Source organism: Orbilia oligospora (genome assembly GCF_000225545.1).
Source record: "Orbilia oligospora ATCC 24927 unplaced genomic scaffold scaffold00043, whole genome shotgun sequence".
NCBI lineage: Eukaryota > Fungi > Ascomycota > Orbiliomycetes > Orbiliales > Orbiliaceae > Orbilia > Orbilia oligospora.
In genome coordinates, this window is record NW_011645600.1 from 1,255,167 (window position 1) to 1,282,359 (window position 27,193).

The 27,193-nt window shown below is 45.6% G+C and overlaps 8 protein-coding genes across 8 annotated transcripts; 1 reads left to right on the plus strand and 7 right to left on the minus strand.

Annotated features, from left to right (window-relative positions):
• Positions 1–477: 477 nt before the first annotated feature.
• AOL_s00043g386 (uncharacterized protein) lies at positions 478–1,257 on the minus strand (the record flags this gene model as incomplete). The annotated part of the gene is made up of 1 exon (XM_011120872.1): positions 478–1,257. One exon carries the CDS (start codon positions 1,255–1,257, stop codon positions 478–480), a length of 780 nt encoding a protein of 259 aa, XP_011119174.1.
• A 3,319-nt stretch (positions 1,258–4,576) lies between these two features.
• On the minus strand, positions 4,577–5,811 carry AOL_s00043g387 (uncharacterized protein; the record flags this gene model as incomplete). The annotated part of the gene is made up of 4 exons (XM_011120873.1): positions 4,577–5,156; positions 5,218–5,612; positions 5,683–5,702; positions 5,772–5,811. 4 exons carry the CDS (start codon positions 5,809–5,811, stop codon positions 4,577–4,579), a joined length of 1,035 nt encoding a protein of 344 aa, XP_011119175.1.
• A 3,009-nt stretch (positions 5,812–8,820) lies between these two features.
• On the minus strand, positions 8,821–11,154 carry AOL_s00043g388 (uncharacterized protein; the record flags this gene model as incomplete). The annotated part of the gene is made up of 3 exons (XM_011120874.1): positions 8,821–9,022; positions 9,095–10,985; positions 11,058–11,154. The coding sequence occupies 3 exons, from the start codon at positions 11,152–11,154 to the stop codon at positions 8,821–8,823; spliced, it is 2,190 nt and encodes a 729-aa protein (XP_011119176.1).
• Positions 11,155–13,800: 2,646 nt separating this feature from the next.
• On the minus strand, positions 13,801–14,502 carry AOL_s00043g389 (uncharacterized protein; the record flags this gene model as incomplete). The annotated part of the gene is made up of 3 exons (XM_011120875.1): positions 13,801–13,907; positions 13,976–14,254; positions 14,370–14,502. 3 exons carry the CDS (start codon positions 14,500–14,502, stop codon positions 13,801–13,803), a joined length of 519 nt encoding a protein of 172 aa, XP_011119177.1.
• Positions 14,503–15,696: 1,194 nt separating this feature from the next.
• On the minus strand, positions 15,697–16,359 carry AOL_s00043g390 (uncharacterized protein; the record flags this gene model as incomplete). The annotated part of the gene is made up of 2 exons (XM_011120876.1): positions 15,697–16,191; positions 16,264–16,359. 2 exons carry the CDS (start codon positions 16,357–16,359, stop codon positions 15,697–15,699), a joined length of 591 nt encoding a protein of 196 aa, XP_011119178.1.
• An 890-nt stretch (positions 16,360–17,249) lies between these two features.
• Positions 17,250–18,524, minus strand: AOL_s00043g391 (uncharacterized protein; the record flags this gene model as incomplete). Its single annotated transcript, XM_011120877.1, has 1 exon — positions 17,250–18,524. The coding sequence occupies one exon, from the start codon at positions 18,522–18,524 to the stop codon at positions 17,250–17,252; it is 1,275 nt and encodes a 424-aa protein (XP_011119179.1).
• A 2,494-nt stretch (positions 18,525–21,018) lies between these two features.
• AOL_s00043g392 (uncharacterized protein) lies at positions 21,019–22,466 on the plus strand (the record flags this gene model as incomplete). The annotated part of the gene is made up of 2 exons (XM_011120878.1): positions 21,019–21,272; positions 21,350–22,466. 2 exons carry the CDS (start codon positions 21,019–21,021, stop codon positions 22,464–22,466), a joined length of 1,371 nt encoding a protein of 456 aa, XP_011119180.1.
• Positions 22,467–23,195: 729 nt separating this feature from the next.
• Positions 23,196–25,851, minus strand: AOL_s00043g393 (uncharacterized protein; the record flags this gene model as incomplete). The annotated part of the gene is made up of 3 exons (XM_011120879.1): positions 23,196–24,721; positions 24,793–25,076; positions 25,319–25,851. The coding sequence occupies 3 exons, from the start codon at positions 25,849–25,851 to the stop codon at positions 23,196–23,198; spliced, it is 2,343 nt and encodes a 780-aa protein (XP_011119181.1).
• Between the last annotated feature and the right edge of the window lie 1,342 nt (positions 25,852–27,193).

Genomic DNA, 27,193 nt, shown 5'->3' on the forward strand with positions numbered 1-27,193 from the left:
AGATACACGAGGTTAAAAACATTTCGTGACTCAGTGCCTTTTTTTTAAGCATTTTGATTTCCAGAATTAATGATTAAATTAACTAAGGAATTTGTCGAAGACAAAGAAAGATAAATAATTGAAAAAAAAGGAAAACCTCCACAAAGGGAGGAGGGATATAATACAAGAGCGCCGTTTGGGAGAGGTCAAAGACAAAAAAAGCAGATATGTATGCACACTACGATACTGTTATAATAACAGCGAAACAACAAGAAAAAGGAACAGAAGCAGAAAAATCCCTTGTATGCCCAAAAAGACAAAAGCAAGCCCACAAGCAGTAATTTTAGTTTATGCACACCCGAATATGATGATTGTCATTAATGATGCCGTATACTTTTTTGGGGAGGAAAAAATAAAAGAGAAAGAGAGGCTACCGTTTTCCTTTCCTTAAGGAAAACAAAAGTAGAGACCTTTGTCTTTTGCTTTAAAGGGAGAAGTTTACAAAAGCATGGCGGCAACACCGGCGACACCCAATAGGAGACCGCTGGCAACCTTGACGGAGGAAGCAGCACCGGTCTGCGATGGGACAGGTGGGAGGGCAGAGCTGATTGCTGGCTTGCTAGTGCCAGTTGGGACATAAGAGGTAGTTCCGTTGCTTGATGGTGGGACGTAGGTCACGGTTGGGGCAACATATGTGGAGGTGGTGCTGGGCTCTTCGTATGGGGCGGAGGAGGTAGTCACAGTGATGAAAGAGGTGACAGATGACTTGGTTGTGGTGTAGACAGTCTCGTAGCTTGTGGTGGTCTCCTCAGGTCCATAAGAATCAGTGGTGGTTGGAGCAGCAGAGGTGGTGGCAGCAGCGGAAGAAGAGACGGCAGAAGAGGAGGTTGGTGGCTCGTAGTTGGGGTTGGAGACACCGAACTGGGTGGAGTATTGGAATTGACCATTGGCATCAATGATGATCTGGATACCGTAGTGGGTGGTATCAGGCTCTAGATCAACCTTTGGAGTCCACTTGTAGGAACCACTGTTTGGAATCTGCTCGACAATGGGGTAGAGCGGAAGGATATTCTTCGAGGGTCCTCGGAGGAGGAGGATGGTGACGGTTCCAGCCTCAGTTGGAACCCATGTGATATCGAATGGCTGTCCGACTGGGACGACGCTGCTAGAGCCAGGAGTCTTGATCGGGTTCGAGGTCTCATTGAATGCAGTTGGGGTGGTGTAGGCCAAAGCAGAGGCCGAGATGGCGAGCAAAGTGGTGAAGACCTTGGTGAACATCTTGAATTGTGTTGTTGTGTTGTTGATGAGGTTTCTTTTGTTGTTGAGAGTGTTGGATTCTGACTAATCTAAGTCTGGTGAGGAAGTCTGTGGTATTAAGATCGTGATTGAGGGTGCTAAGGAGCGGACGACGACTACACTGTAGAGTCTTTGGTAAATAAATGAATGACTGAGCGGGAAAAAAACGACGGTTGGTGATAGGTAAAAAGAGGGAAAGAAGGGAAAGAAAATGGAATGCTTGGGGGCAGGCGCCAGTTTTGTATCGTCTGGAACCAATTCAGTCTGGCACTGGTGGTGCAGGGCGCTCTTCTTCCCCTTAATCTGAAGGGCGACCAGGAATTCGCTCCAGTGCGGGTATGTGCCTCTGCAGTTTGGCATGGGGCTCCCAGTGGCAGGTTTCAGCTGCCAGGCACACCACGAGCGGGTTTTTGGCTTTGCAAGGTAGAATCCAAGCCCGAAAGAGGACAGGCGGTTGGTCGGCTGTCTTAGCCTGGGGGTGTGTCTGCGTCAAGACAGAAAGGTTTGGACAGGTACACAGGAAAGAACATGCAGGCAAGAACGCTGTTTCCCAGATCGGAATGTCGACTGATATTTTAAATTTTGTGTCTCCCCCGCCATGTATTCGAGTCTCTTACCCCCAGGGTAGAATACGAAGTCCATGTGTATAACTGACATGTCGCGGAATTCTCGACCGATAGGCTATACATAGCACATAGTATGGGTCTCGGGAAGGGCAAGGAGGTGTGCACTGGGGGATTTCGATAAAATGATAGTTTTGGCTATTAAAAGGAACATTACTCACAATCGGAATTTCTCTTTTAACTTGCTAATTAGTTAATCGAAATGGTTCTTTTTCGAACTGAGTGTCGATTGTGTTATTAAGCTTTCCTTAGCGGGCTTTGGGAGATTAGATGCCAATTAGCGGTTGGTATTTGCGGCCAAAGATCCCAGTCGAGTTGCGAAAGCAGGTGGAATCAACTTGATTGGGCGGCCAAATTGGAGCTGCAGGGAACAAGGCCGAGGAGACGGAAGAGGCAAAAAGTGCTTGCGAAGGTGCAATTGGGGGAGATTGTGTCACGGATGGATTAATATTAGATTGATACGGTGATGGGAAGTCGAGGAAGGTGAAGGTGATTCGAAGGTGAAGGTGATTCGAAGGTGAAGTTGAGATTGAAGTTGATCAGAAGTTGATGGCGATGATGTTCCTTTTATCCTTCCAATTCAGCTTCTCTTCTTTTTCTTCCCCTTCGCGCCCATTCCTCCTCGCAAGAACCCATAATTAGGCAGTCTGCGATTACCTCTTAGTGAATATTGCGGTTCTGGTTGTGCCTCAACCTTCGATGGCGCATGAATTGTCCACGCATGACCTCTGCCAGTATATACCTTCAGCTAAGCTTCAAGGCTCCCCTGCGACACCACCAGTGACTCTCCGACCAAATACGTATCAGAAGCCAACTAGAAAGGGAAAAAAGGAAATAAGCCTCCCGTCTTTGGCGAACGAATTCCAGCAACAACCAGCTACTAGTTAGCATACATAGCTAGCGGTCGAATGTCGGGATCATGGATGTTTCCCACCGTCGCCAGCAATTGCAACCCAAGAGCAACTGCGTTTTTGGAAAAGCTCTCCTCTGTATTATCAGCCTTGTACAAGTCTGTACCACGCCAACATCTATCTCAGAATACATATGAAAATCATCAATTCATGGAATTAAGCCAGTCCGATTAGATTATGGTTACATAACAGCGGTCGCGAGACCAGGCCCTTCTGCATGCATCTCTGTCAACGTGCATGGCGCAGGTTCGACAAGAAAAAACACTGGACCATTTCGCACTTTTCCGTATGGCCCATACATCCTTAGGTAAGTACTTACTTACTTTCATAGATTCATGGATGTTCAGGCATCCAATCTACTCAATACCCAAGCGAAACTTCGCAATACGGGCCAACGAAAAAACTCGGCAACCCTCCCCTGCCCCACCGAGTTCTATTCCTGAACGGCGAATACATACGCCACGAGTATTAACCGTATCCAAAACTGCACTTCCAGAATCCATATCGAAAGAATATATCTCGGTCCTACACATTTCTTCTTGCCTGGTAGGGCGGCTGAATCAGCATGCAAAGTACATTATAGTACTAGTTAACCTCTAGGCCTCTTAGATTCTCCAGATCTTCAGCCCTCGAATGCCGTGTGCCTTGGCGTTGACTGACAAAAATCCAACAGGACATTTCGACATCGAGGAAAAAATTTGTTTGCGTGCTTATTCACCAGAAACAATCTTGCGTTTTGGGACCGGTTTCTGAGCGACTTAATTTATTTCCCTTGGCATATGGAGGCTGTGTTACGAACAACAGTTCCGTCTGATCTTTCCGAACCCCGACTTTCATGGAAAGAAAGGAATGTTGGAACATGGTGGTGGCAGTATCGATGTTTGATTCGGTAGCTTTGGGCGGTTCCTATAATTGCAGGGCTTAGGATTGGTGCTGAGAATACAACTTCTGAACATAATATGTCGGATTCACTTTTCCTTCCTTACCATGACATCTGACTTCCAAGGATTGGCCTATCATGATAAGATTTGAGGTTTTCGCAAAAGACACCGACATATCTGACAATCAAACTACTTAGCTATGTGAGAGTTATTTCGAGATACTCTAAACTTCGAAACCACAAGGTCTTAAGTCAAGTCAGCACTAAAACTCAAAGTTGCGACCCGCGATACAGCTGTACGGCACTCGCAGCATTTACCTGATAGGTTGTATTACAAGGTACCCGTCTGACAATTGCACAGCATATGTACACCGATTTTACGGCCGGCTATTCTTTCATCTCTTTCGGAAACCGTCTACGCCAAGCCACATTTGCGATAGTGTAGGGCTGAAAAAACAATTCCAGGCTCCATTTGTACGTCTTTCACTGTCATCGCATTGACCGGGATAACGGCGATCCAACGTGGCTAACTGCCGGTTTAGTTTACTGGTTGGAGAGTTTTCGAATAATACAGGTTACATTCAGTTGACATGAGATCATATAGCTGACTCAGTCTGATGTATGGATGGTGGATGGGGCAAGCTTCATAAACTCTGCCTCCCCACCCTAATCATTATTATTAGATGCGAGCAATTGGTCGCGATATATCGATATATGCATGATTATTATAACAAAAGACAATTATTCCTGCCCATAGCCCATGAACTCCGAAAGGACGAAATTATTAACTAATATCAGCATTTTTGTGAGTAATAATTCACAATAAGCCAAGTCACTCATTGCAACATCAAAAAACCCAGGGTATCAGGTCATACGCCCCTCCTCCTCTATAGCAGACCTCTTTCCAAGTCCAAATCCCTCATAGGCGATAAAGACAACGTCTTACTGCCACTGCTCCCGCTGCTGGCTCTCACATGTGTCTCCCGCGGTATGTCAATGTTCAGGCTGAAGCCGCCGTCGCTGGTCTTCTTCAACAGCCCTAGACCCTCAGGACCAAAATCCGGGGTCAGTGGCACTGCCATGGTCGTTCCTGTGCCCACTCTCCTCTCCTCTAGTTCGTCGACTGCTCTTTCATCGCTCTCGATTACTGTCCCAAGGCCGGGGTATTCGGTTCCCAACCTCTTCGCGTTACTCTCCCTTCTTGCATACTGATGGGCATCGATTGGTGAAACTCTCCAAGACGGCATTGTTGTCGATTTACGTCTCGATCCAACATGAGACCGAGCAAGCGACACTAGGTATGGCGATAAAACTGGAAAGCACGCCCCGATAACATACATCAATACCTCCCCGTTATTGATGAGAATAAAAGCCGCTTCGGAATGGGTGAAGTCGTCTCCAGTACGCCCATACGGATCTGTGAAAGCAGAACCTTCGAAAGTCATAACACCATAAACGTTGGCGATACTACAAAAAGATAAACATTAGCATTGACACCAGCCACGGAACCCTGAAGAGGAAACCCTACCACGCCAAAGTCCCTAACAAATTCGCTCCAAATACCAACTTTAACACTCGTCTCTCCGCAGGAGGAAGTCCGGACTGTTGCAAGATCCTCCAAGGAATCCACAAAACCGCGCCATCCACAATCGTACTAAAAATAATCCAACTCCATCGTGCCTTATCCACCGGTGGACAAGACGTCCCTTCGATATTGTAGATGAAATTACCCGCTACGGGAGAGCAATTGAAGACCCAGATTCCGGCTTCGACCAGCCCTAAAACCATTATAGCCGAAGATAGGACATAGACAAAGTGCTGGAGACGGGCTCGGTGGTCAGGTATTATTCGTAGATAATACATGCATGTGGCCACTTTGATCATGGAGGCTATAATAAAGTAAAATGCCCAACCTGACATTGACTAAGAAATCAAAGCATTAGCTATTTGACTCGCATTCGACACGCCATATGCTCTCGAAAGTTTAACCTACCAGCCAGAGGGCTTGCCTATCTATGTACTCGGGTAATGGTTAGTGCATATTCTATGCCGTGGAGGTAGTCAGAATAAACATCTACTCACTCTCAAACGGTATATTTTCAACAAATAACCCACTTCCCATTCTGTTCGAAACCAGCAAAGTAGGAAAGTATACGCAAGTAAGTATGATCTATTCCCAGAATCCGATTCATTAGTTCCCGCAATCTAACACAAAGAACTCTGAAACAAAGATTTCATCCTTACACCAGCAGCGACTAACCACCAATCATCTTTCCCAAATTTCTTCAATTTCCTCCACCGGAAATATGTTCTTAAAGCTATCGCTATTACTAATGCCCCAATTAATTACCAAGTCAGCAAATTGGATCCCACTATCCCCTACCCTGGGTTGTATATCTTGAGATTACTTACTCGCAAGGCTGTTTGATATGCAGACAATAACCAATCCTAATCTATTATACCATATCGGCGCATATACATCCGGATTATATGGTGTGCATGCAAAGAGCATGCTCTCTGTCCGGCCGGTGCCGACCCAGCTATAAGCCGTTCCGTTCCATGGGGTCCAGTATTCTTCACTGCAGAAACGCGCTGCCATATTACAAGCGCGAAGCAAATATTTGTCCGTATCCTTACGGTTATAGACACCTTTCCGGACTTTGAAGGGTATCTATTTGGTGTTGTTGTCGCTGTTGTTGCACAATTTGGGTTTCTCGATATTGAAAAGAGGGCCGCTGGTCGAGAACCTAGCTTCATTGACACCGTTATATCGTTATATCGATATCGGATTCGTATACAGGGGAACCGAAGACATTCAAGGTATACCCTCCACCACAAAAACTAATAACAAAGAAGGACCCTGAAATCAAGAAGAAAAAAGACTACCCCCAAAGAAAACCAAAGGACCAAAAAACAAAAACACTTATCACCTTCAAAGAAGAAGAAAGGCAGGCAAGGCAAGGGAAAGGAAGGAAGTCCTCAGGGTTTTACTTTCCATCTCATGCTTTTTTTTTACTATGCCCAGACTCGACTCCGAACCAAGAACATCCATGGCCGTAGGTTCGGCATCCCACACGCCAGCTGGGAGCGAAACATCATGCGATCGCTAGGTTCCATTAATTCCCATTGCTTCGGCAAGAAAAGCATGGTCGAGCTAGACCAGGGCACAGGGGAGGCTTCAGGTACTCATTAATTGCGTTATCGGTTTTTTTTTTTTGGCCATGAGGGAAGCTAAGTGTAATCATGAACATGTTATTGCTTGGGAGACCACCGGCTTAAGCGGCCAAGCGGCTTTAATGGGTTCATATCCCTTTCTAGAAGGTAGCTCTATGCCGATGGATCCATGGAGGCAAAAAAGTAGTTTGGTAGCAGAGTGTATTTCAGTTTCTGTGGCATCACTACTTCTAATGGAATCCTCATTCGTTTCGTTTCAATCTCTTTTCGAATGGAAATGTGATCAAATAAGTTAAAAAAAATAAACCAATTTATAAAACTCCTATTCGCATTTACCAACACTGCAAAAAAGAGGAAGAGATATATATATCAGGCAGCCCAAAATACGGAGATCTGATGTTGACGTGTTTTGGATGGATTTCGCTTTTAGCGGGAGCTCGGAGTCAGAGAGTAGCTGTGCGGCAAAGGCTGTTATATTTTTTTTTTCGTTTTTATTTTTATTTTATTTTTTTTGCTTTCCCAAACCCCTGGTTGCCTTCCGCTTCCATGCATCGATCTAATCTCTCGTATACTACAGCCACCGACTCTAACAGGAAGTTACCGAGGTGGTTTTAAAAAGCACCCTCCCAAAGCAGCCTAACATTAATCTTCATTTTTGATAATCGGTGGGGGAAGAGGCGAGAGCTTCAGTTGTTTCTTGTGTCAACATGTTTGAAATGATTGTGAAATGCGGAAACATTTTCGAAGGGGGCCGTCATGAACCTGGATGGATAAAGACCATAAAGGGAGCTTTTTGTGTTGTGAATTCGAAGACCCGGATTCTGTCGGTTTGATGAAGCAAGTTCATGCGAACGTCGGTTATGTCGGGTCCTCTGATACCTGGTTTCAGTATTGACCTGTTTCTGAAATATGGACTTGTAACGGTAACTGGCTTCTTGAATAGAATATATATATTTCTTCACATGTCATCAAAGTGAATTAAACTGATAAAACCTCGTCTCGTATTGATTGAGTATATACTTACCTATCTCACCCATCAATTGCAAGTACTGTGCAGCTGTGTACAAGCATATCACGAACGAACCGCAGAAACTCGTAACGGGACTCGAGTAACCGAGTAAATCGACGACCATAGCTTCCAACAAAGGCTTGAATGATCTTCCAATAACAGGACCCCCATGTCTACAAGGCAGCTGTTCTCGTCTAGCCACTCCCTTTTCCACCCCGCTCTCCTTAAGACCCTTCTTTTGCCACTGATCCGTGAACTTGAAGCGAAGAGGACAACAAGGGAGAAAAAATACGGGGAGCGCAATCCTTGGTGGTAAATATACTAGTCATTAGTTAATAATGACGCAGGAACAGTGACTGGGCTATAATGCAATGGCGGCACGGGGTTGTGTAAATTAAACCGTCAAAGATCTCGAATTGGAAGTTGGAGGAAAGCCAGAAGGTCTTGGTAGACGGTTGACAAGCGGATTAGACTAGTGCTTATCGATTGAATCTGGGCCGGTCGTATGGGCTCGATATTTCAGTAGCCACCGTAAGATTTCCGAGGAAATGCATTAACGTATAACATTACATTGCATTGCATTGGAGCTCGAGTCCGCGAGGTCTGTGTGCATGCGCGTTATAATACGAGGTCTGTTCCAGGATAAGCAGTGATCATCAGGTATTGGTGACACAAGCAGCTGCAACACAACTTTGAATCAAAATACAACGTATATTATGCTAGTTGGTATCTTGTCGATGTTTGATTCTAACGTTATTGTATATGCGATTCACAGTACGGGACGATTAATCGATAGATAGGAGCGATCTGATATGAAAGACGTATCTTCCAGGTAGATTAAACTAAAAATTACAGTATGTAGTACAGGGTATAATACGCCCTAAAAGCAGATAACAAAACAATCACACTTCCAACACAGTAGCTTCAAATATTAGCTACTCGGGACACTTAGTATGTAGGGCCCGGTGGGGGGGCTGTGGTTGTGGTTGGGGCTGGGGTATCTTCCTTGCACTCGTGCTTGTAGACGTAGATGACTTCCTCTCCACCGCAGTACGATGTGGAATCACCACCGCAGGCCTTAGCCTTGCAGACCTCAGGAGAAGTCAAAGCACCACCGTGTTCGGCGAGCTTGTTGTCACACCAACATTCACTAGAATTATTCGAGTCAGTATTTAATCTTTTTATATTTCAAACGTTGATTTGCTTGGAAAGATAAACTTACGTTCCGTTTTCAACACCAGCGAAGAGGTAACCCTTCTCGTGGCAGCGGGCGAAACACTTCTCAACGGTCAAGTCTTGGACTTCGTGCTTGTGAGCTGGCAAGACGTTTGCGCCATATCCGGGTTCGGTGTAACATCCAACGACGACCCACTCGTCATTGCCGGGGTGGAGAGTTGGCTGTGGGCCGGATGGGCATTCCTCGGTTCCAGTGTAGCCACAAGTGTTGGTTGGAGCTGGGGGCTCAGTGGTTGTGGGCTCTGGAGTAGGCTCTACGGTAGGCTCGGCTGTTGGGCAGGCTTCTTGTTGATATCCGCCACATGTAGGCTCTGGTGTGGGTTCAGCAGTGGGTTCAGTGGTTGGCTCAGCAGTTGGGCAGGCCTCTTGTTCATATCCTCCACATGTAGGCTCTGGTGTGGGTTCAACTGTGGGTTCAGTAGTTGGCTCAGCAGTTGGGCAGGCCTCTTGTTCATACCCGCCACATGTAGGCTCTGGAGTGGGCTCTACGGTGGGCTCGGTTGTGGGCTCGGCTGTTGGGCAGGCTTCTTGTTCATATCCTCCACATGTAGGCTCTGGTGTAGGTTCAACTGTGGGTTCAGTAGTTGGCTCAGCAGTTGGGCAGGCTTCTTGTTGATATCCGCCACAGGTAGGCTCTGGTGTAGGTTCAACTGTGGGCTCAGTAGTTGGTTCACCTGTGGGTTCGGTGGTTGGGCAAGCCTCTTGTTCATATCCACCACATGGGATAGTGGTTGGCTCGGGTGTTGGCTCTACTGTAGGTTCGGTAGTAGGTTCGGCAGTGGGTTCAGTGGTTGGGCAGGCTTCTTGTTGATATCCGCCACATGTAGGCTCCGGTGTGGGTTCAGGTGTAGGTTCAACGGTAGGTTCAGTGGTTGGGCAAGCCTCTTGCTCATATCCACCACATGTAGGCTCTGGTGTGGGTTCAACTGTGGGTTCAGTAGTTGGCTCAGCAGTTGGGCAGGCTTCTTGTTCATATCCTCCACATGTAGGCTCTGGTGTAGGTTCAACTGTGGGTTCAGTGGTTGGCTCTCCTGTAGGCTCGGTGGTTGGGCAAGCCTCTTGCTCATATCCACCACATGGGCTGGTTGTGGGCTCAGGTGTGGGTTCAACTGTAGGCTCGGTAGTTGGGCAGGCTTCTTGTTCATAGCCACCGCAAGGGCTGGTGGTTGGCTCAGGTGTGGGCTCTACGGTGGGTTCAGTTGTAGGCTCGGCTGTAGGCTCAGTGGTAGGTTCGCCGGTAGGCTCAGTAGTTGGGCAGGCTTCTTGGTCGTCTCCACCACAAGTAGGTTCCGGTGTAGGTTCTACTGATGGTTCCTCAGTGGTGGTTCCGCATACACTTGGCTCGATATAAACAGTGCTGGCCTCCCCGGTTACGGTCTCAGTGACAGCTGGAGCGCCCTCGGTGACAGTAACAACTTCACCTCCTCCGACAGTTACAGTCTCGGTAGAAGCTTGACCATTTTCGGTAACGGTATAAGTGACAGCCTCTCCTCCAAGGGTGACAGTCTCGGTGATAGTGGCAAGGCCGCCGCCATAGACGGTGCTAATGACAGTGCTTGTCACAGCAGGCTTGGTGACAGTGACCGACTTGGTTGAAACCGAGTTCTTGGTCACGGTGAGGGTCTTGGTGGGACCGACAGTCTTGGTGCTTGTATGGTTGATAGTCTTGGTCTTGGTTGTGCAAGTTGTAGAGACAGAGACAGACTTAACGGTCTTGGTATAATACTTGGTGAGAGTCTTTGCATACTTGGTGGTGGTGCGAGAGAGTGTCTTTGTGCAGTGAGATTGTGTCTTGACCAATGTCTTGTACTTGGTTGCCCACTTTGTCGTGGTCCTAGTCTTATATTTGATTACGGTGTGAATTTCAGGTTGCATATCTATATTCAGTGTTAGTAAGATCAAGTCTAGAGGAATAGTTATATATCACTTTGGAGAATAGTGATACTGACAATAGTTGCGCTCATGAAGGTCCTCCTCTACTGGAATAGCAAAAACAGTTGCAAATAGTGCCACAAAGGCGAAAAGGACGACTTGAAAGCCGCGCATTGTGTAAAGATATTATATTAATGAATGACTGAAATGAATAGAAAGGTATATTCAAAAGAATGACTGCGGCCAAAAACGCCGGTGATGATGACCTTTGAGTGCCTTGATGTTCGAATATTGGAGGTGGACGTCGATGTCCTTTTATATAAATTTAAATTCGCACAGTCGGAGCCACCCGGAGTTCGGCCTGGATGTATTAACATGCATGCATGTAACAGGACGTTGACTGATTCTCCTGAACCGCCCACAGCCCGTGAGGTCCATTCTTTGACTAACCCTTCAGAGCCTTATAGAAACGTACTATTTTCAGCCATAGCAGGGATCCTTGCGATAAATTTTACAACATCAAAGGATAGCGGGGAATAGGCCACAAGCTATGCAACCGAGACATAATTTGGAGCTGAGGACCAACAGATGCATGTAATCATGTGTACATACCTAGGTACCTGTGCGTATGCTCATGTATTAAATGTAGTCAGATCAGATATCTATACGAAAGCATAAAGGCAAAATGCGCATATGCTCATGCTCTACTATACCACAGCTTCAATTTGAAAACTGCAGTGATTACTGAGTGCCGCATTTTTCCCTCTGGAATACTCTTCCATGACTCTGTCGATCAATCTGTAGTTTTGCGCTGGTCTAAAGATACAAACGCTGAATAGTCGCCAGCAACGTCGCTAGCAATGCAGGTCTCTCTTTTTTTTCACTAAAAGCTTAGGGTTGCCAATCAATCAGGGCAATTTCTTAAATGGGAAGTGCCCATGTTTGCTCCATTGGCTGGCCATGGGAATGCTCGTCTAAAGTCCCCACCTAAAAAGGGGTAATTTGAGGACTGCGGAGCCGTCGAGACAATGACCCTGCAGGTAAATTAGACCCCGGTTCTCGGCAGCTTAAAGCCAAGAGTCTGTGCTTGACGCTCAGTCGGTTCTAACTTGTCCGCAAGGCTCAATAGGATCCAATGGCACCAAAGGCGACGTCAGAAGTCTAGAATAAAAAAGGGAATAATCGGATGTAATCGATGTTTTCTTTGTTTTCCCAGAGTTCTAAGCGTCTAAAATGGTATCAGCCGATCGATCGAAGCTAGTAGAAAAATCCTGAAGATGGTTTCAAGAGAAGCCACCACGCGGCCACAGGCTGGCAAAATATTAGGCGGGAGTCTGAACTCAGGCATGATGCGCAAGATGAGCAAGAAAAGAGCTCGCCATTGCCCTCGGTGAACCAAAGAGTAACCTCGAGACGAAATGGTAAATATCACAGTTCTGTTTCAAGTATCCAGGTCGTGCCGCACTATATCTACCTGGGTACCCTCATCATATCAAATTTGGGCCAAGGTGGATTGAGCCCATAGGACTATACTTCAATTAGGTCGGATCTCTCAGGCGCAGCCTCATGAGCTCAACTTCTTCCAATCAACTGATATGAGGGGTTCACTAGCAGGCCGCAACTTGCGCCCACGTCCCGAGAGCTCAATAGATGTGACGTTGGTGACGAATTTGTATACCACACGGGGTTTGTATGTAGATAGGATTTCAAGCCGCCCTCTCAACTTAACCCTCCGCCGAAAAATGGAAATGATGAATGAGGAATGATGGGTATCGGGTGAAGAGGTGTGCAGGTGTCAAATCTGTGTGATTGATGGGATGACAGGAGACTAGTTACTAGTCCACATGCACCAAAGGCTATGGCTTGGTTAATACCCGGACATCTGCGGCAATAACTAGATACAACACGAAACTCCATAATCTCTTTCAGATATCGCTTGATCCATGTCAATTATTCTCGTATGTCTGTCGGCGAGTTTTTGTTCCTTTGTTGCGAAGTAATATATCCCTGTACCTACATGCGTACCCATCTTTCGGCCCGACCCCCTATTCCCCATTTTGAAACCTTTTCAGTAACGTTATGGAGAACTCTACGACCCGAAATTTGAACAAGATTAAGAATTCCATCCCTCATATGCTATATCATGCATGTGCCCATACGAGTGGCACATTTGACGTTAGGGGTATCCAATACTACACCATCGACCTTCCACACAGCGCTGGTACAGCCGAATCTCTAGATACAATCACTAACATTGTAACGGAATATATCGAACAAAATTTTCTATACGTTATGATTACGGGTAATGCATTACAAGTCAAGATTATGCCAGTAAGCTTATAGAATTTGTTCGCTACACAGATATAAGCTTATGAGACAACACGGGGGGGGCTTCGTGATTAATTTGCTAAACTTCGAAATGTGATCGAATAGTCAAGCTTAATTAAGGGCAATATTGCAATGCCAATGGCCGGGCTATACCCAACATTTTCCATCGTATACCTAATGTTTCTTGTTTCTTTCGGAAGGCGGAGTGAAGTTTATCTCATTGTTAAATCCCAAGCCGTTATATAATGATTTCGTAAACAAGAAGTTATATCAAGCGGGAAATTTGGATATCACTCAAAAGAATCCCAAATGCCTAGGAATTAATTACAACTATCTCTTCCATATTTCTCCTATCTTCACACCACTCTCGCGATAACCAGATTTATAGAATAGAAAGAAAAAAAGGTTCCCATCGAATCACGGTGCCGCGGTGCTAGTCCCGATATCCAACCGACCCAGCCTAGCCCGAAAAAATACGTAACCTCTCCAACTTTATGTTCTTGCAATCAGCTGGACTTTTGCACAAGAAGGAATCACTTTCACTTTGGCCCCGATCTGGGTCCAAAAAAGTTGCGGAACCTGATGCCACCAATCACAAACTATAAACCAGTTCTATCCGTCAGTAGCAACACACATAGCATCTTGGACAGGCGATTTTAGAACATACCCAACCAACCGGTCCATTCTTCAAATTTATCCACAATCTGGTTGCCGTTCTTGAACACAAACCCTTTCCCGTAGTAGTCAGAGCCATATCCTGGAGAGACTTCGAGAGGTCCCCAGGCGGCGTAGGTTTGGTATTGAAGATTTAGTGCGTACGGAATCTGCGAGACTCCGGTGTACACCCATTGGAATTGGGTATGGTTCAAAAAGGCTGAAAATGCAGCCGTTCGGTTGTTGTGGAAGTAGACATCTGCTGTGCCTGCTCCGGTATGATATAGAGAGGCTAGTATTTTTGTCAGCTACCTGTGTCCTCGAACCCGCTATAGATGCATCGTCTCGTAACCCGAGCTCTCTCTCTCTCTTTAGGTCTAGGTCTAAGGAATGACAGTTATACATACCCCAAAGCCCATCAAACTTTCGGTTCCCTTCGATAACTTTAGTTTGAACCTTGAATTTTTGCAGGTTACGAACTGCCTCTACCGACATAGTAAAAGCAGCCAAAGCTGCTGTTACGAAAACTGTGAAGCGCATATTAATATTGATATTTAATCGAGCTAACGATGCCTGTGTTGTGTGGTATTTAGGCCAAGGGGTTTCTTCAGCACAATCCTTTATCTTGAAGAAGATACGATGTCGGGAAGATGCACAGCTGAAATATATTACTGTGTGCTGAGGGGTGCTACGCGTTCCAGGTATCTACACAAGCTGGCGGAGTGCCAGCCGCTTTATATAGCTAGTGTACTCCCACCATGACTGCCGAAAATATGATTTCTATGATAGCGATAGCGCTATGGCTTCGGACTCGGCCATCATTTCTACCGGTTGTATAGCAAATACATAGTATCATATGACGAGCTATAAAGATCAAGGATAGCGGCATCTGTGTTCCCTCAATGGTCAAAGTCTTTAAAATGCGATCAATCAACCAAGAACCCTGGTCTTGGGTGACATTGGTGATGCTGGATGCAGGAGAGCCCTTGCACAAAATGGGCAAGTTGGGTGCAGGTCTGCAGCTGTTCCGTCGACGGTTTGGGCATCGGTGGCGAGAGTACCTGCTGACTAGCAGAACAGCTGCTGCACGCCATGTATTTTTTCTCTTTATTTTCTTTCACCAAGTTATAAAATTCTTCAGCATGGCCCATAGTAGATCGGAGGCATGCGCATATGCGCAAGCCCAAGCTGCCTGTTCTTTGCTTATATACCCGTGAGTTCGAGTTTTTAATCATTTATACATATCTTTCTTTTCTTCCAAAAAAATTTTAAGTTTCAACTTTCAAAAATTATTCTAGATACTCCATACAGTTAACTTTGGATTCAAACCAGCTCCACCCGGGTAGAGGCTTGTTGCGTTCGCTCCGATGCGCCTATGCATGTTTCAATTGCTTAAGCTTTCTTGACCACCTACTCGTTCTCATTTTAGTCTCGATTCATGAATTCGCATATTCGGCCGGGCGAATGCGATCAGTAATCCAATTACTGTGCTGCAGAAGGACGTTGCATCAAGGCAAAAAAGGATATGTGTGACGTGATCTATATCTATGGTGGAGATATCGGTTCAAGCCGCTTTAGCCGGCCTAAATTTGGTATCGTTCTTTCCCCGCCTTCCGTTACCGAACCCCGGACCTCGAAATCCCAAAGCACGACGAATATTCGAAGACAAGATATACTTGCTCTTTCCATTCTAGATTTCTAATATTCTATATTACAAGATGGATTTCTAGGTTCCTAGGTAACCACCAAGATAAGATACACGCTCCAGAAAAAGTTGGCGATAGTCAAGAATCTCATTCTGGGCATGGCATCGAAAGCCACGAGCGCGACCATGTTGATCAACGGCCAAACTTTCAAAGCATCTTTATATAATGGCCAAAACCCTCGTTGAAGGTCGCCGTACACATCTTCGTAGCTCATTGTCCCTGCCCTAGTCCGCCGTCTAAAGGACATGAAAGCAATAACCGAAGCGTTGACAAGCCCGCTCCAAAGCGTTTGGTTGAAGAAAAGTTTTACCAGAACAGACTTCCATGCAATTTTTGTGGGTGGTTTAGGGACTCGGGCAATATTATCTTTTTCATCCTTTTCATTCTTCTTTGGAGAAGGCTTTTTCGGATCGAACATATCGTCGAGAAAGACGTTCCACGCCATGTGTGCTGGAACTTTGAATACGTTGTACAGGAGGACGTCAATAAAGACAGGAACGTCGAATACATCGAGAAACGGTTTCTAAAAATTTTAGAGAAAAGAAAATGTCAGGTCTGCAAATTGAGGCCCATTGGCTGATTGATCGTGACTTACTTCATTCATGTACGACTTAAGGCCTTGCGATACCACATAAGAGGAAGCAGTGAGTGCCAGGAGCTCTGCGACCATCGGTAGCGTCGATTTTGGCATTGTGATTATGGTGTAATAGCGTACATCAATTGATTTTGATTCGGTCGTTGGATTGGAAGCGACTCGGCTCTGTTCCACGATCTATTGACCGCTTATAAGTTCGTTACCTTGCCCTCAACTGAAGCTTGACGCCACCTTGCATACTTCGGTTTTGAAGGTCCTTGTTAGTAATCCCACAATCGCGCCGTGCCTGGACCTAGGAGGGTTAGTCATCTCAAACCCGCTAAGCATCCATCTTGTTGGAAAATTCAAAAGCTGCATGCAACACGCCATTCTTGATTTGTGGTCTCTCACTAGCCTCGAGACCAGGCGCAGATGTGTCTCTCACGCGCGTGCTGTTCTTAGTTGGAATCCTTGATCAATAAAGATTCATGCACTGAAGAGGGTACCTGTGATATCTTCATACTTTTTACCACATATTTTAGGGCCGTCAAATAAAGCTTGGGGGGCCCGTAATTGAATTCCGGTGCTATAATTTTAAAGGTTTTGAATTTACTGTAACTCAACTGCGAAATTGAGACCCCGGTAAGAGCCAAAGTCTAGAACAGAAAACAGGGGAATCAGATCATTTTTAGGAAAAAGTAGCCCGGAATCAATCCTAGGGTATATACACGTAAACATAGATGAGAATATATAGGTACGATACGAAAGAGATTCTTAGCCGTGATGTGGGCGGATCTTATGATCTCATGAGCTCATTGATATTGTAGAATCGAATCGACCTTCTTTCATCCGGACGTCCCGAATACTGAGTATAGCCAGTTTTCCGGTTTTATATCCATTCGCCAGATTTTCATACTATATAAGTATATTCCACCGCATCCAGTTTACAATTTATCACTTGATATTAAGGAGGCTTTGTAATTATATCCCCATTGGGCCTTTCCATATCAATTTTCAATGCTCGCAAGTAGCTCCTCTTTTGTTAGAAACTTCTGCAAATCACCATTTAGATCGGTAAAGTCCTGAACTCTTGCTTCAACCCCGTCAGCCTCCACCATTTGAACCCTTCTAGGGGATTGAACTTCAGTATTTAAAGACATCATCCCACCATTTCCTTCCCATTCGGAAGTTGGAGGAACATATTGGCCTATAAGATCACTTCTTCCCATTCCTGCAAATCTTTTGAGATATCTATGAGGATCCTTCTGGCGAGCAAGCTCATGTTTCAGTTCTTTCATGGGTACAACATTGAACCCAAGCCTGTTCAACTTCTTGCCATTAAAACGGTGACGTATTCCAAGAGGCACTGGCATGTATCCGCCCTTTTCTCCGATAGTCCTTTGGTTGTTTGCAGTTTCCCTGAGGTAGTCCGTAAAACTACGCGGTCCGAGGCCCTCCAAATAGATATCTTCTTTATATTGCTGCAAGCCCATTAAATCGGGGAGCTTGGGCTCATATTCGGAGAGATCGATTTTGAGGTTTGGGTTCGCCTTTAGAGCATGAGTTTTATATTGGGCAGCCAATTCAAATACTTGGTCCTTAAGGACTTTAGGATCTGGAACTCGAGACGGCGGCCGGTAGTTTTGCTGTTGGAATAGTTCTTCAAGTTGTGATGGGGTACTAATCGATGCCATTGTAGGTAAGTTCATGCCTTCTTGCGGTGCCACTTGGGTATTCTGCTGAACTAGTTGGAATAATTCCGGGTCGATATTAATATTTTGAATTAGGCGTGTTTGTATTTCCTTCTTCTCAGTGATCCAACCGGAACCCGATCTATTTACTACATCCGCTGCATCCATCTTAGGTTTGCCCATTTGTTGCCAGTCGTCTGAACCTGGTTGAAGTCTTCTCCAATACTGAAGTCTTGGCCAAATGGGTGTGAAGTGCTGTTCCACGTCTTTCTTCGTATTACTGGGAAATAACGCTACTATCTGGAGGTTTTGTTTAGAACAAGGCCCATCCTGAGGGTTTTTTGAGACTGCATAGAACGCTAGCAACATAATAGCCTTGGATTCGACCTGAACTACGATATCATCGACTTTTTGTTCACCCGTTCTTTTGTCCTGTGGTATTTTGTGGCATTCGTAGGCGGTTCGCGGTGAATACTCTGTGTAATCTAGAGGGCCGCCGGGAATGGGCGGATCGTGAAATGCTATCTTGAAGGAGTGTGTCGGATATGCTATTAGCATAAGTATGGTGAATATGGCTGCCCGTGTGACCATTTTGCTGGTTATTGGCGCGGATAAGCTACACACCCGGGATTAGCATTTTTGAGAGTACTCGAGGAGGTAGTTTTCCAATACATGCATGGTCATGTCGATTCACACAGGGATGGATCGCTTGGGGCGCCGGCGCATGGATCCATGGAAATCTCCTGGTCGATATTAATCGCCTCTTTCCCCCGCATACATGCGTCTCTGACGTGATACTATACTATTACCTAGTGTCAGAAATGTTTAAATCGTGTCTCCATGTAATAAGGACGTAAAATGTCGCATTTAATTTCAGTAGGTCTTATTGCTTTCATAATATCCCCAGACAGTACACATTGATCCAAGCAAATTGTGGTTGACAATTCTCATCAAATTTGTTCAATAATGGTGTATATATTGTTAACATCTTGAAATTGTCCTTATGCTGATTGTTTTAAGCTTTCAGCTCTCATAATCAATTGCAAACCATATCACCTACCGTTAGCCGGTTAACGGATCTCGATGTGGTCGTATCGCTGATAACGACTTGAAAGAAATCTCACTATTTCAAAATCTTTCGAACAAATTTGAAGACCTTATTGTTTTACCCCAAGATACCACACCGAAGTTGTTAAAAGATAACTTGCGCAGGAGAAAAGTCAATGACCTCAGCTCTATCAGGAGATCCACCCTTGCATGGAGCTACCGATATCAATATCGATAGCTTATCTCTGCCCCGCATTTAAATATTTCAGCTCGATCTCGTGTAACTTATGCTGGGGTCGAAGATCAACAACCTCTACTTCTTATTTGGGTAATATTTTGATGCATGCAATGTAATCTCTCTGCGGCACGTATCTCTCGTACTCTAGATTCATGGCTTCTGCGTGTATACCTCGAAGATAATCGATATGATATCAATATCGATTGGTAATGAATATCTGGCCGGAAATGAACTATCATCCTCGGGGCTTCGTGTAGATTTTCAAAGGAAAATTTCTTGATCATATCAACTAAATATCTATATTCTAATCTAGATATCTGTAGCTGTGCCGATATGTCCTGCGGCGCTTGAACATTATAGCATTCCAGCCTTCAAGCTAGGCCCCCGCATGTAGGTGCATGTAGGTAGCGACCCCTAGAATAAAAAGGACAAAATAGTAATTCGAATTCAAAGATAGAGTTCCTAATATTAAAATCAAGGTAAGTCGGGTACAATGATTGATTGATGAACATCATTAATTGTCATGATCTGAGCCTTCAATGGACAGTTTATAGGTTTTTGGAACTCCTCCAAATGTGCAATGGGTAGTTTAAACCACTTCCGGAAGGAAAAGCGACAAGACAAGCTTGGACTCTTTTTTTAACAAAAAAAAAGTGTTCTAGAAAGATGGCAGTGCAAATGCGAGTCGACCGGTGCAGCATGCGTGGTGGCTATTTCAAGGATAAGCGAGGGTATTATACATCGAATGCCCAACTGGGTATTCAGCAAGTCCATCGAATAGTCATGACTGTCCGGATGAACTCAATGGCATCAATTCGAGCATATGCCATTGGTCTAGTAAGATTCCCACCGAGAAATCCTCGAAAACCCCCCACATAGAAGCTGCGGCCAAAAAACAAGCTATGTGATTAGTATGTAGGTCGACTCTGCAGCTCAGTCGGATTACAGACGAGGCAAACTTAGCTTAGGGAAATCTTACATAGGCTATCACTAGTACTTACCGGCCTCGCAGCGCAGCTCGCTCAAGTGGAGAAACCTAACCACGCGGATGCAAATGTCGAAGAGGGCAAAGAAAGCTTGAAAGATATCACGCCTAATGATGTAAATTCGGCCTGATCCCTGGTAGGGCACCGAAGTTGTGAAGCTGCTGCCCTATCAAGTCGTCCGCATTTGCAACAGTCGCTCCGCGGAAATAGACAGCCCCGCGAAAAAAATCAGTGGATCAGTAAAATATCACACCACAACTCAAGCTCACGCCCACGCCTCACCTATTTCGACAACATCATGCGAGGCAAAAAACCACCCTAGTAGGGTCTGGTGTACGGTGTACCGCAGGAATAACCCTTGATCCGCTTACTTCAGCTGCACATTCTGTGCGCTTCCTTCTATGGTTTCTGACCCGGTTCATTCTCGTAAACTTCGCGAAACCGTAGTTTCTATTACCAAACAGTGGCTAACTATGGTGCCCGACCCGCGATGTTCCAGACGGAAGTTTTTTTAATATTTTTTTTTCTTTTCAACGACCCTTGCGGGCTTCTCCAGATCGTCTCCGCGTCTCCTCGGATTTGTCGAGTCCGACAACTTTGCAATGGAGATCTCTAGAGGAAAGTATGGATTGAATAGACATATAAAGAGGGCTCCCCGTGAGACCCAATTGTCTGGTTTGTATTCATCATCAGCATTCAGAAAGCATCTGAGCAATTCTATTACCAAGCAACTTCAGTTTTATATCTATACAATTTATAGATCTAGACATTATATTCCAATATCGATTCATTGATTATTCATCCAAAATTCAAAATGACCGAATCAGTTGTTCCTCCTATGGTTCCTCCAACTGAGGAGCAGATTGCTATCGTCAAGTCCACAGCACCAGTTCTCGAGGTTCACGGTGTAACAATTACTTCAACCTTCTACAAGAACATGCATGGTGACATCCCGGCCTTGCACGAAATCTTCAACCAAACCAATCAACAAAATGGACACCAGGCCAGAGCTTTGGCGATGTCCGTATTAGCTTATGCTAAATATATTGATAACCTTGCTGTCCTAGGGTAAGTTTTTTTTTTTTTTTTGCTTCATGCACCCCGCATATATGAAAAAGGAATAGTCACTAACGGTTTGAAAATAGTGAAACTGTCGAATTGATCTGCCAAAAGCACGCTTCCCTGGTCATTGAACCAGCTCACTACAACATCGTCGGAAAGTACCTCTTAGAAGCCATCAAGGAGGTCCTTGGAGATGCTGCCACACCCGCAATCATCGACGCCTGGGGTGCATGCTACTGGCAACTCGCCCACATCATGATCAACCGTGAGGAGGAGATCTACAAGGAAAAGGCCAACCGTGACTGGAGACAGTTCACCGTTGAAAAGAAGATCAAGGAGAGCAACGAAGTCACCAGTTTCTACCTCAAGCCAAAGGACGGAAAGCCAGTAGAGACATACAAGCCAGGACAATACATCACCGTCAAAGTCGCCGTCCCACAACAAGAATGGAAACAATGCCGTCAATACAGCTTGTCCACAAGTCAAAATCCCGAATACTATAGAATCAGTGTTAAGAGAATCGACGGAGTCGACGTTAAGGATCCCAGCCAGCAAGCTCATCCCGGTTGGGTTTCGAACGTCCTCCATGATACCGTCAAGGAGGGAGATTCCCTCGACCTCACATTCCCCTGTGGATCTTTCTTCCTTGATTCTGAAGCCAACCCTGAAGCCCCAGTCGTCTTGATCTCCGGTGGTGTCGGTGTTACCCCCCTCATGGCCATGTTGAACACTCTCGTCGACAATGGAAGCGAAAGACCACTTACATGGATCCACGCAACCCGTGGCCAGAGCGCATATGCCTTCGGAGACCACCTAAAGGCCGTCATGAAGACAAAGAAGAACTGGCACGCTGTTGTCTACAACAGAGATCTAACACTATCTGGTGATTCTGACAACTACAAAGTCCTCGGTGGCAAGCTAGACCTACCAAGCTTGGACCGAAATGCCGACCTTTACTTGGACAACCCTAATACCCAGTATTTCATTTGCGGACCAGACTCCTTTATGGTCGAGTTGAAGGACATCCTTGTTAACTTGGGGGCGTCCGCCGAGAACGTGAAATACGAGCGATTCGGAACTGGAGACGTTGTCAGGGAGCCGAAACCGGCTGTCACCGGGGGCTGCCCAGTTTCGCATGGGTCTGCAACTGCAGGGATGAAGTGTCCTGTATCAGGCGCCGTTGTAGAACAGTCTGCTTGATTCACCCGTTGATTCATCTGTTGCTTCATTCATTCATTCACTCATCGATGGGAGCATTGGCGTTAAGATTGCATTGCGTGCTCGGGTTCGAAATTTACTTTTTTTTTATACTTTTATGACCTTGTAAATATATATATGATCGTCTGTTCCTTTTTTTTTATACATTTAACCCGCTCTGGAATGTAATATTGAAAGATCAATCGAGATTAAAAGATTATCATTGATATCTGTTTGAAGTTTCGTGACAAGAAAAAAGAGAACCAAACATGACATGTGGTTGGAATATGTGTATATGTATAATATGCAATACTCAAGACTTTCCTCGATGTCTTGATAATAGAAATGAAAAAAGAAGCGAAGAAAATGTAAAAACGAGAAGAAATATACTGCATGCATGGCAATTGCTATAGGATATGACCGCAAGCTTCCCCTCTATCAGGTGTTGAACTAACCCCAATGATTCTAATATGTACAAGGAAACGAATATGGAAATAAAAGTAAAAAGAAGATTAATGGGTAAAAAAAGTTGGTAGAAAAAGATCTTGTATGTTAGGACTGTCGAATTCCGCTGAATCGCATCACTAGAAAACGTTTTTTCATAACGCTGAATAAAGCATATATAGACGAAGCAAATAAAAACAAACCTATCGCCAAAGTACTCAAGCCCCCCTTAACGCGTTCCAAGAAAAAAACGGAGAAAAAAAAACATTATATAGGTCGGTGAGGGAACTAATGTTCGTTGGCCGGGGTTACACTCTTGACTGGGTGTAGAACGACACTATTCAGACACATGTTTCCATGCTCTGCTTCCCACTCCCTTCCACCACCATTCTCCTCATAACCTAACCACCGTCTGTACAGCATTCTTGCCCATCTCGAATTATAAAACCAAGTCAATCCAGAGAAGTTGTGCTCGTTGATACCAAACACGCTCTCAGGATTGGACGATCCTTTGGTACCACCGTTGAAGATATAGTCGACGGTGCTCATGCTTTGCCAGTCTTTCTCGAACCACATCGGGTGCGGTGCGTAGACGGCTTTAAGTCCGTGATGGAAAGCAGCCGTCGCCGGCCACATCTCTGAGGCGCAGCTGTGTTGTCTCTTTGAATTTTCCTCGTGCATACGCCACAGAAGGCCCTTTGAGAGTCGGCTGGCAGTAACAATAGCTGCTCGACGGGGGGTATTGTCTTTTTCTTCGTACACCTTACAGTCGTTTGCGAGGTTCCAGGTTCCTCCGATTGGATTGAACATTGGGAGCAGTGTAATCAGGTCAGCTTCTTCTCCAACACCCCACTCGTAGTTATCCTCCTCTGGGGTAGCGACTGGTGGCTGTGGTGGATCGATTGCCGTGACGTTTGCTGGGAGAACTGGTCCCCAGACGGTAGAGTTTGCTTCTGGGTACAAGCTGGACACCCAGGCGCTGAACTCCTCCCAGGTGCCGTGAACGGAAGGAATATAGTGCCGAGCGTTACGTTCCCAAAGTTCCTTTCTTGGTTGTTTCTTAGCCCACTGACCGAGCCCTTCTAGGAAGTGGTAATGATGTCCGATCAATCTCATGTCCATTTCCCATTGCCAAATGTAGTCATATTCTGGATGTCTCCTTGAAAAGAGTTGCAGTGGCATGAATAACGACCAATAAGAATCATGCCATGGGGCACTCCAGTATGAAGCGGCCATCATAGGCTCGTTTGTGAGCTCAACGATACCCCTGAATTCCTCCGGAACTACCTTGTTGATAATCCCCTGGTAGGTCTTTTCATCGGCCCAGATTGGAATTTCAAAGTCCTTGACGTCGATAATAACATGAACCTGGTATTCCCCACCACTCAGAAGCGATAGCTCGGTGATCAGACGACGAAGGTTAATGATGTCTTCGGGCGTAAACTTGAATCCATCATAAGCACGGAGGACGACGGCAGTTCGAGACTTGTACTTCGATACTTCGGTAGAGTTTTCAGGTTTCGAGTCCAGGTCACGCTTGGAGTTGCCCACGGGAGGAGTCCAGATGGGAATGCTGCCTGCATTGGTGGGAGATGGGTTATATCTGGCTTTATTCCGGTCCACACACTCGGTTTGTAGGTTGCCCCAATTGACACCCGTGAAGTCAATTGTCGTAGCGTTCTTCCAGTCCTCGTGCAATGGGAGTGTAGTATTGTCACCAAATCCGTATGGCGCAAGCAAGGAGTCTCTTTCCCAACAGACGGTGTCGTCAAGTCCAACAAGCTCAGCAGATCCGATTACAGCATCAGCTTTTCCTATAAGTTACACGAATCAAATTAGCTGCGTCCGCCCAAGCATATGACTATTTTGAGAATTCGCTACGTACTCCATGGGATACCGGCATAGACCTTTGAGGGTGGGTCTGATGCCATAAGAACTTCTCCTTCAATGAAACTTCTGCAAGGAACATATTCGCCCTCGTGATTCTCTCGATATTCACTAGAGGAATAGTCCGGGTATGGTTTGAATTCTACGGGTACGGGGCTCGCGAACGGTTTTGAGTATGTTGGCTCTGCTGCTCCTTCAACTTCGTCACCGAGAGGGGGATATTCGGGAACATTCTCGTTTTTGGGAACTAGTTCTTTGATACCGCCATAGTTGTGCTGGAGACTGTAAGATCGGAACAAAAAACGTTAGCGATAAGGTACTCATTGTTTAACAATGTAATATCCAACTGATACGACAATAGCAACTGTTATGTGCAAGTATGCCAACAGCTGACTAATGTCAGTTCTTCCCGCTTTGGATACGCGTATACGCCATCCTCCTGCAGCTAAAACAATTGTTGGACTTGTCGCCGAATACGTCTACAAAAACATATTCCGCACGCGCGAGGAGAAGATATAACTTACTGCTGAAAGGTTTTCTCCCATAACGGCCAGCCCCATTCATCCAAGCCGCTAACACGAGGGACACCATATCCCCAGCCTCGTCTTGCCTTATTTTCCCTCCAAGTTTTTAACTGTTGGGTCACAAAAATCGGAGTAAATATCGCTAGAAGTATAACAATGCCGACAAAGGTCAAGCACTGCCGTCTTGTACACCGACGTTGCCGCTGAATATAGGCTCTCTTCGGCCAGCCCCATGCTGATCTGGGAATAATCCTTGGATACGCATAGCCAAATACTGTTCGATTCCGAATTTTCAGTTTTACCCAGACGAGGTCGCTTGCTTCTGAGCTGAAGTCGTTGGATACTGTTCGAGAAACTGGAGAAGGTAGGAAGGAGGAGTCATCGAAGGAGGATCGTTGCGAACAAGGAGATCGACTCAGGACAGAATCGCTCTTAAGTTCCTGGTAATCGTTATCGGTGGGTGACGAAATGGTAATGCGGATTGGTGGTCGTAACGAGCCCACATACCGCCCGAACCGACCAATAGTCGACATCGTCTCTTCGGCGCCGGAAATTTAAGTAGCCTATCGTATAATTTTCTTTTATATTCTTTCTTAAAAAAAAGAATCCCCTATCCAGATAGTCGACTTTGTTAAGGGGAAAACTTTTGGGAATGTATAGGTTTGTCCCTTTTATTTAGTCGACGGCCAAAGCCGTATGAAGCGGGAAGGTTATAGTTTAAATAAAAAAGGAGCACAGCACGGCATTACATGCGGGGGGGACTCGAAAATTCGTAGGCGCAGGCCAGTCAAAAGCTATCGCGCCAGCTTTATATGTGACAATTGATAGCAGCCCGAATTAACCTCGTATAGTGGATATTATCCCTTCTCGCGGCAAATCCTCGTCGGTCGTCCAAGCCCAGATGAATTGCCAAAACTGCGTTGAAAAGGGTCCTGAAACAGACGCAGCCAAAACTCGCTGATGTCTCGAGAAACCCGGCCAAACGTTAAAAATTTTAGGAAAAAAAAGAGTGAGTGAGAGAGAAGGCCGCCGTCAAGACATACGCATAAAAATGAGGGAAAACGAGGGGAAGAAAGGAATATCCGAAGGGGTGTAAGTATATGGTATCCGCACAGGAAACAGGCGCAGGTCGACAGGCAGGAGATCTGGTAGATTGTAGTGGAGAAATCCAAGGACGAGAGGCTGGTGCCAACGGCGAATATCTTGTATGATTTGATTTCTCCCTTCTTCTTCGACTTCTCTTCTTCTGGAGGTTTTCATCCGGCTTGTCTTCGCCAATTTGCTACCCCCTTGAAAAAAAGCACCTAATCTGGCGGGTTCAAGATTGGATGGGGGCGGTGTATCAGGGGCCCCAGACCATCAGGGGCCAGCCCGTCAATCAACCCAGCTGCCAGCTGCAGGCCATACGAGATTCTCTAGGCTCGAAGGAGGCACAAACTCGACCGTTTTGGTAACTCTCTTTCTTTAGCCTCGGTCATGCCTCCAGAATGTGGAACACCCGAGCCAAGGGGACGAGAATATGTGTATGCTCTTGCGTGCTATGTAAGTAAAGGACGGTACTATACTCTATACATGCTGTCTGGTATCTGCTGGTCTGGTATCTCAGCTTAAATTTGTAATGCAATAGGGAAATGGCCAAAATAAGATTCGCCATCCCTTCAAGCTAATTAAGCTAACGAAGGGCTGGACATAGAGACATGTATGGATGGGATGGATGTCGACACCGTCGATTCGGCGCAACAGTGCCAGATTATGCATAGTACGTGTACCGTACCATACAGGGCAAGTGTGGAAGAACTTTCTTTCGAAGGCGTGGACGATCCCTTGGGTGCCATTGCATTTCGCAACGTGCTTAGTTATAATAAATAGAACCAC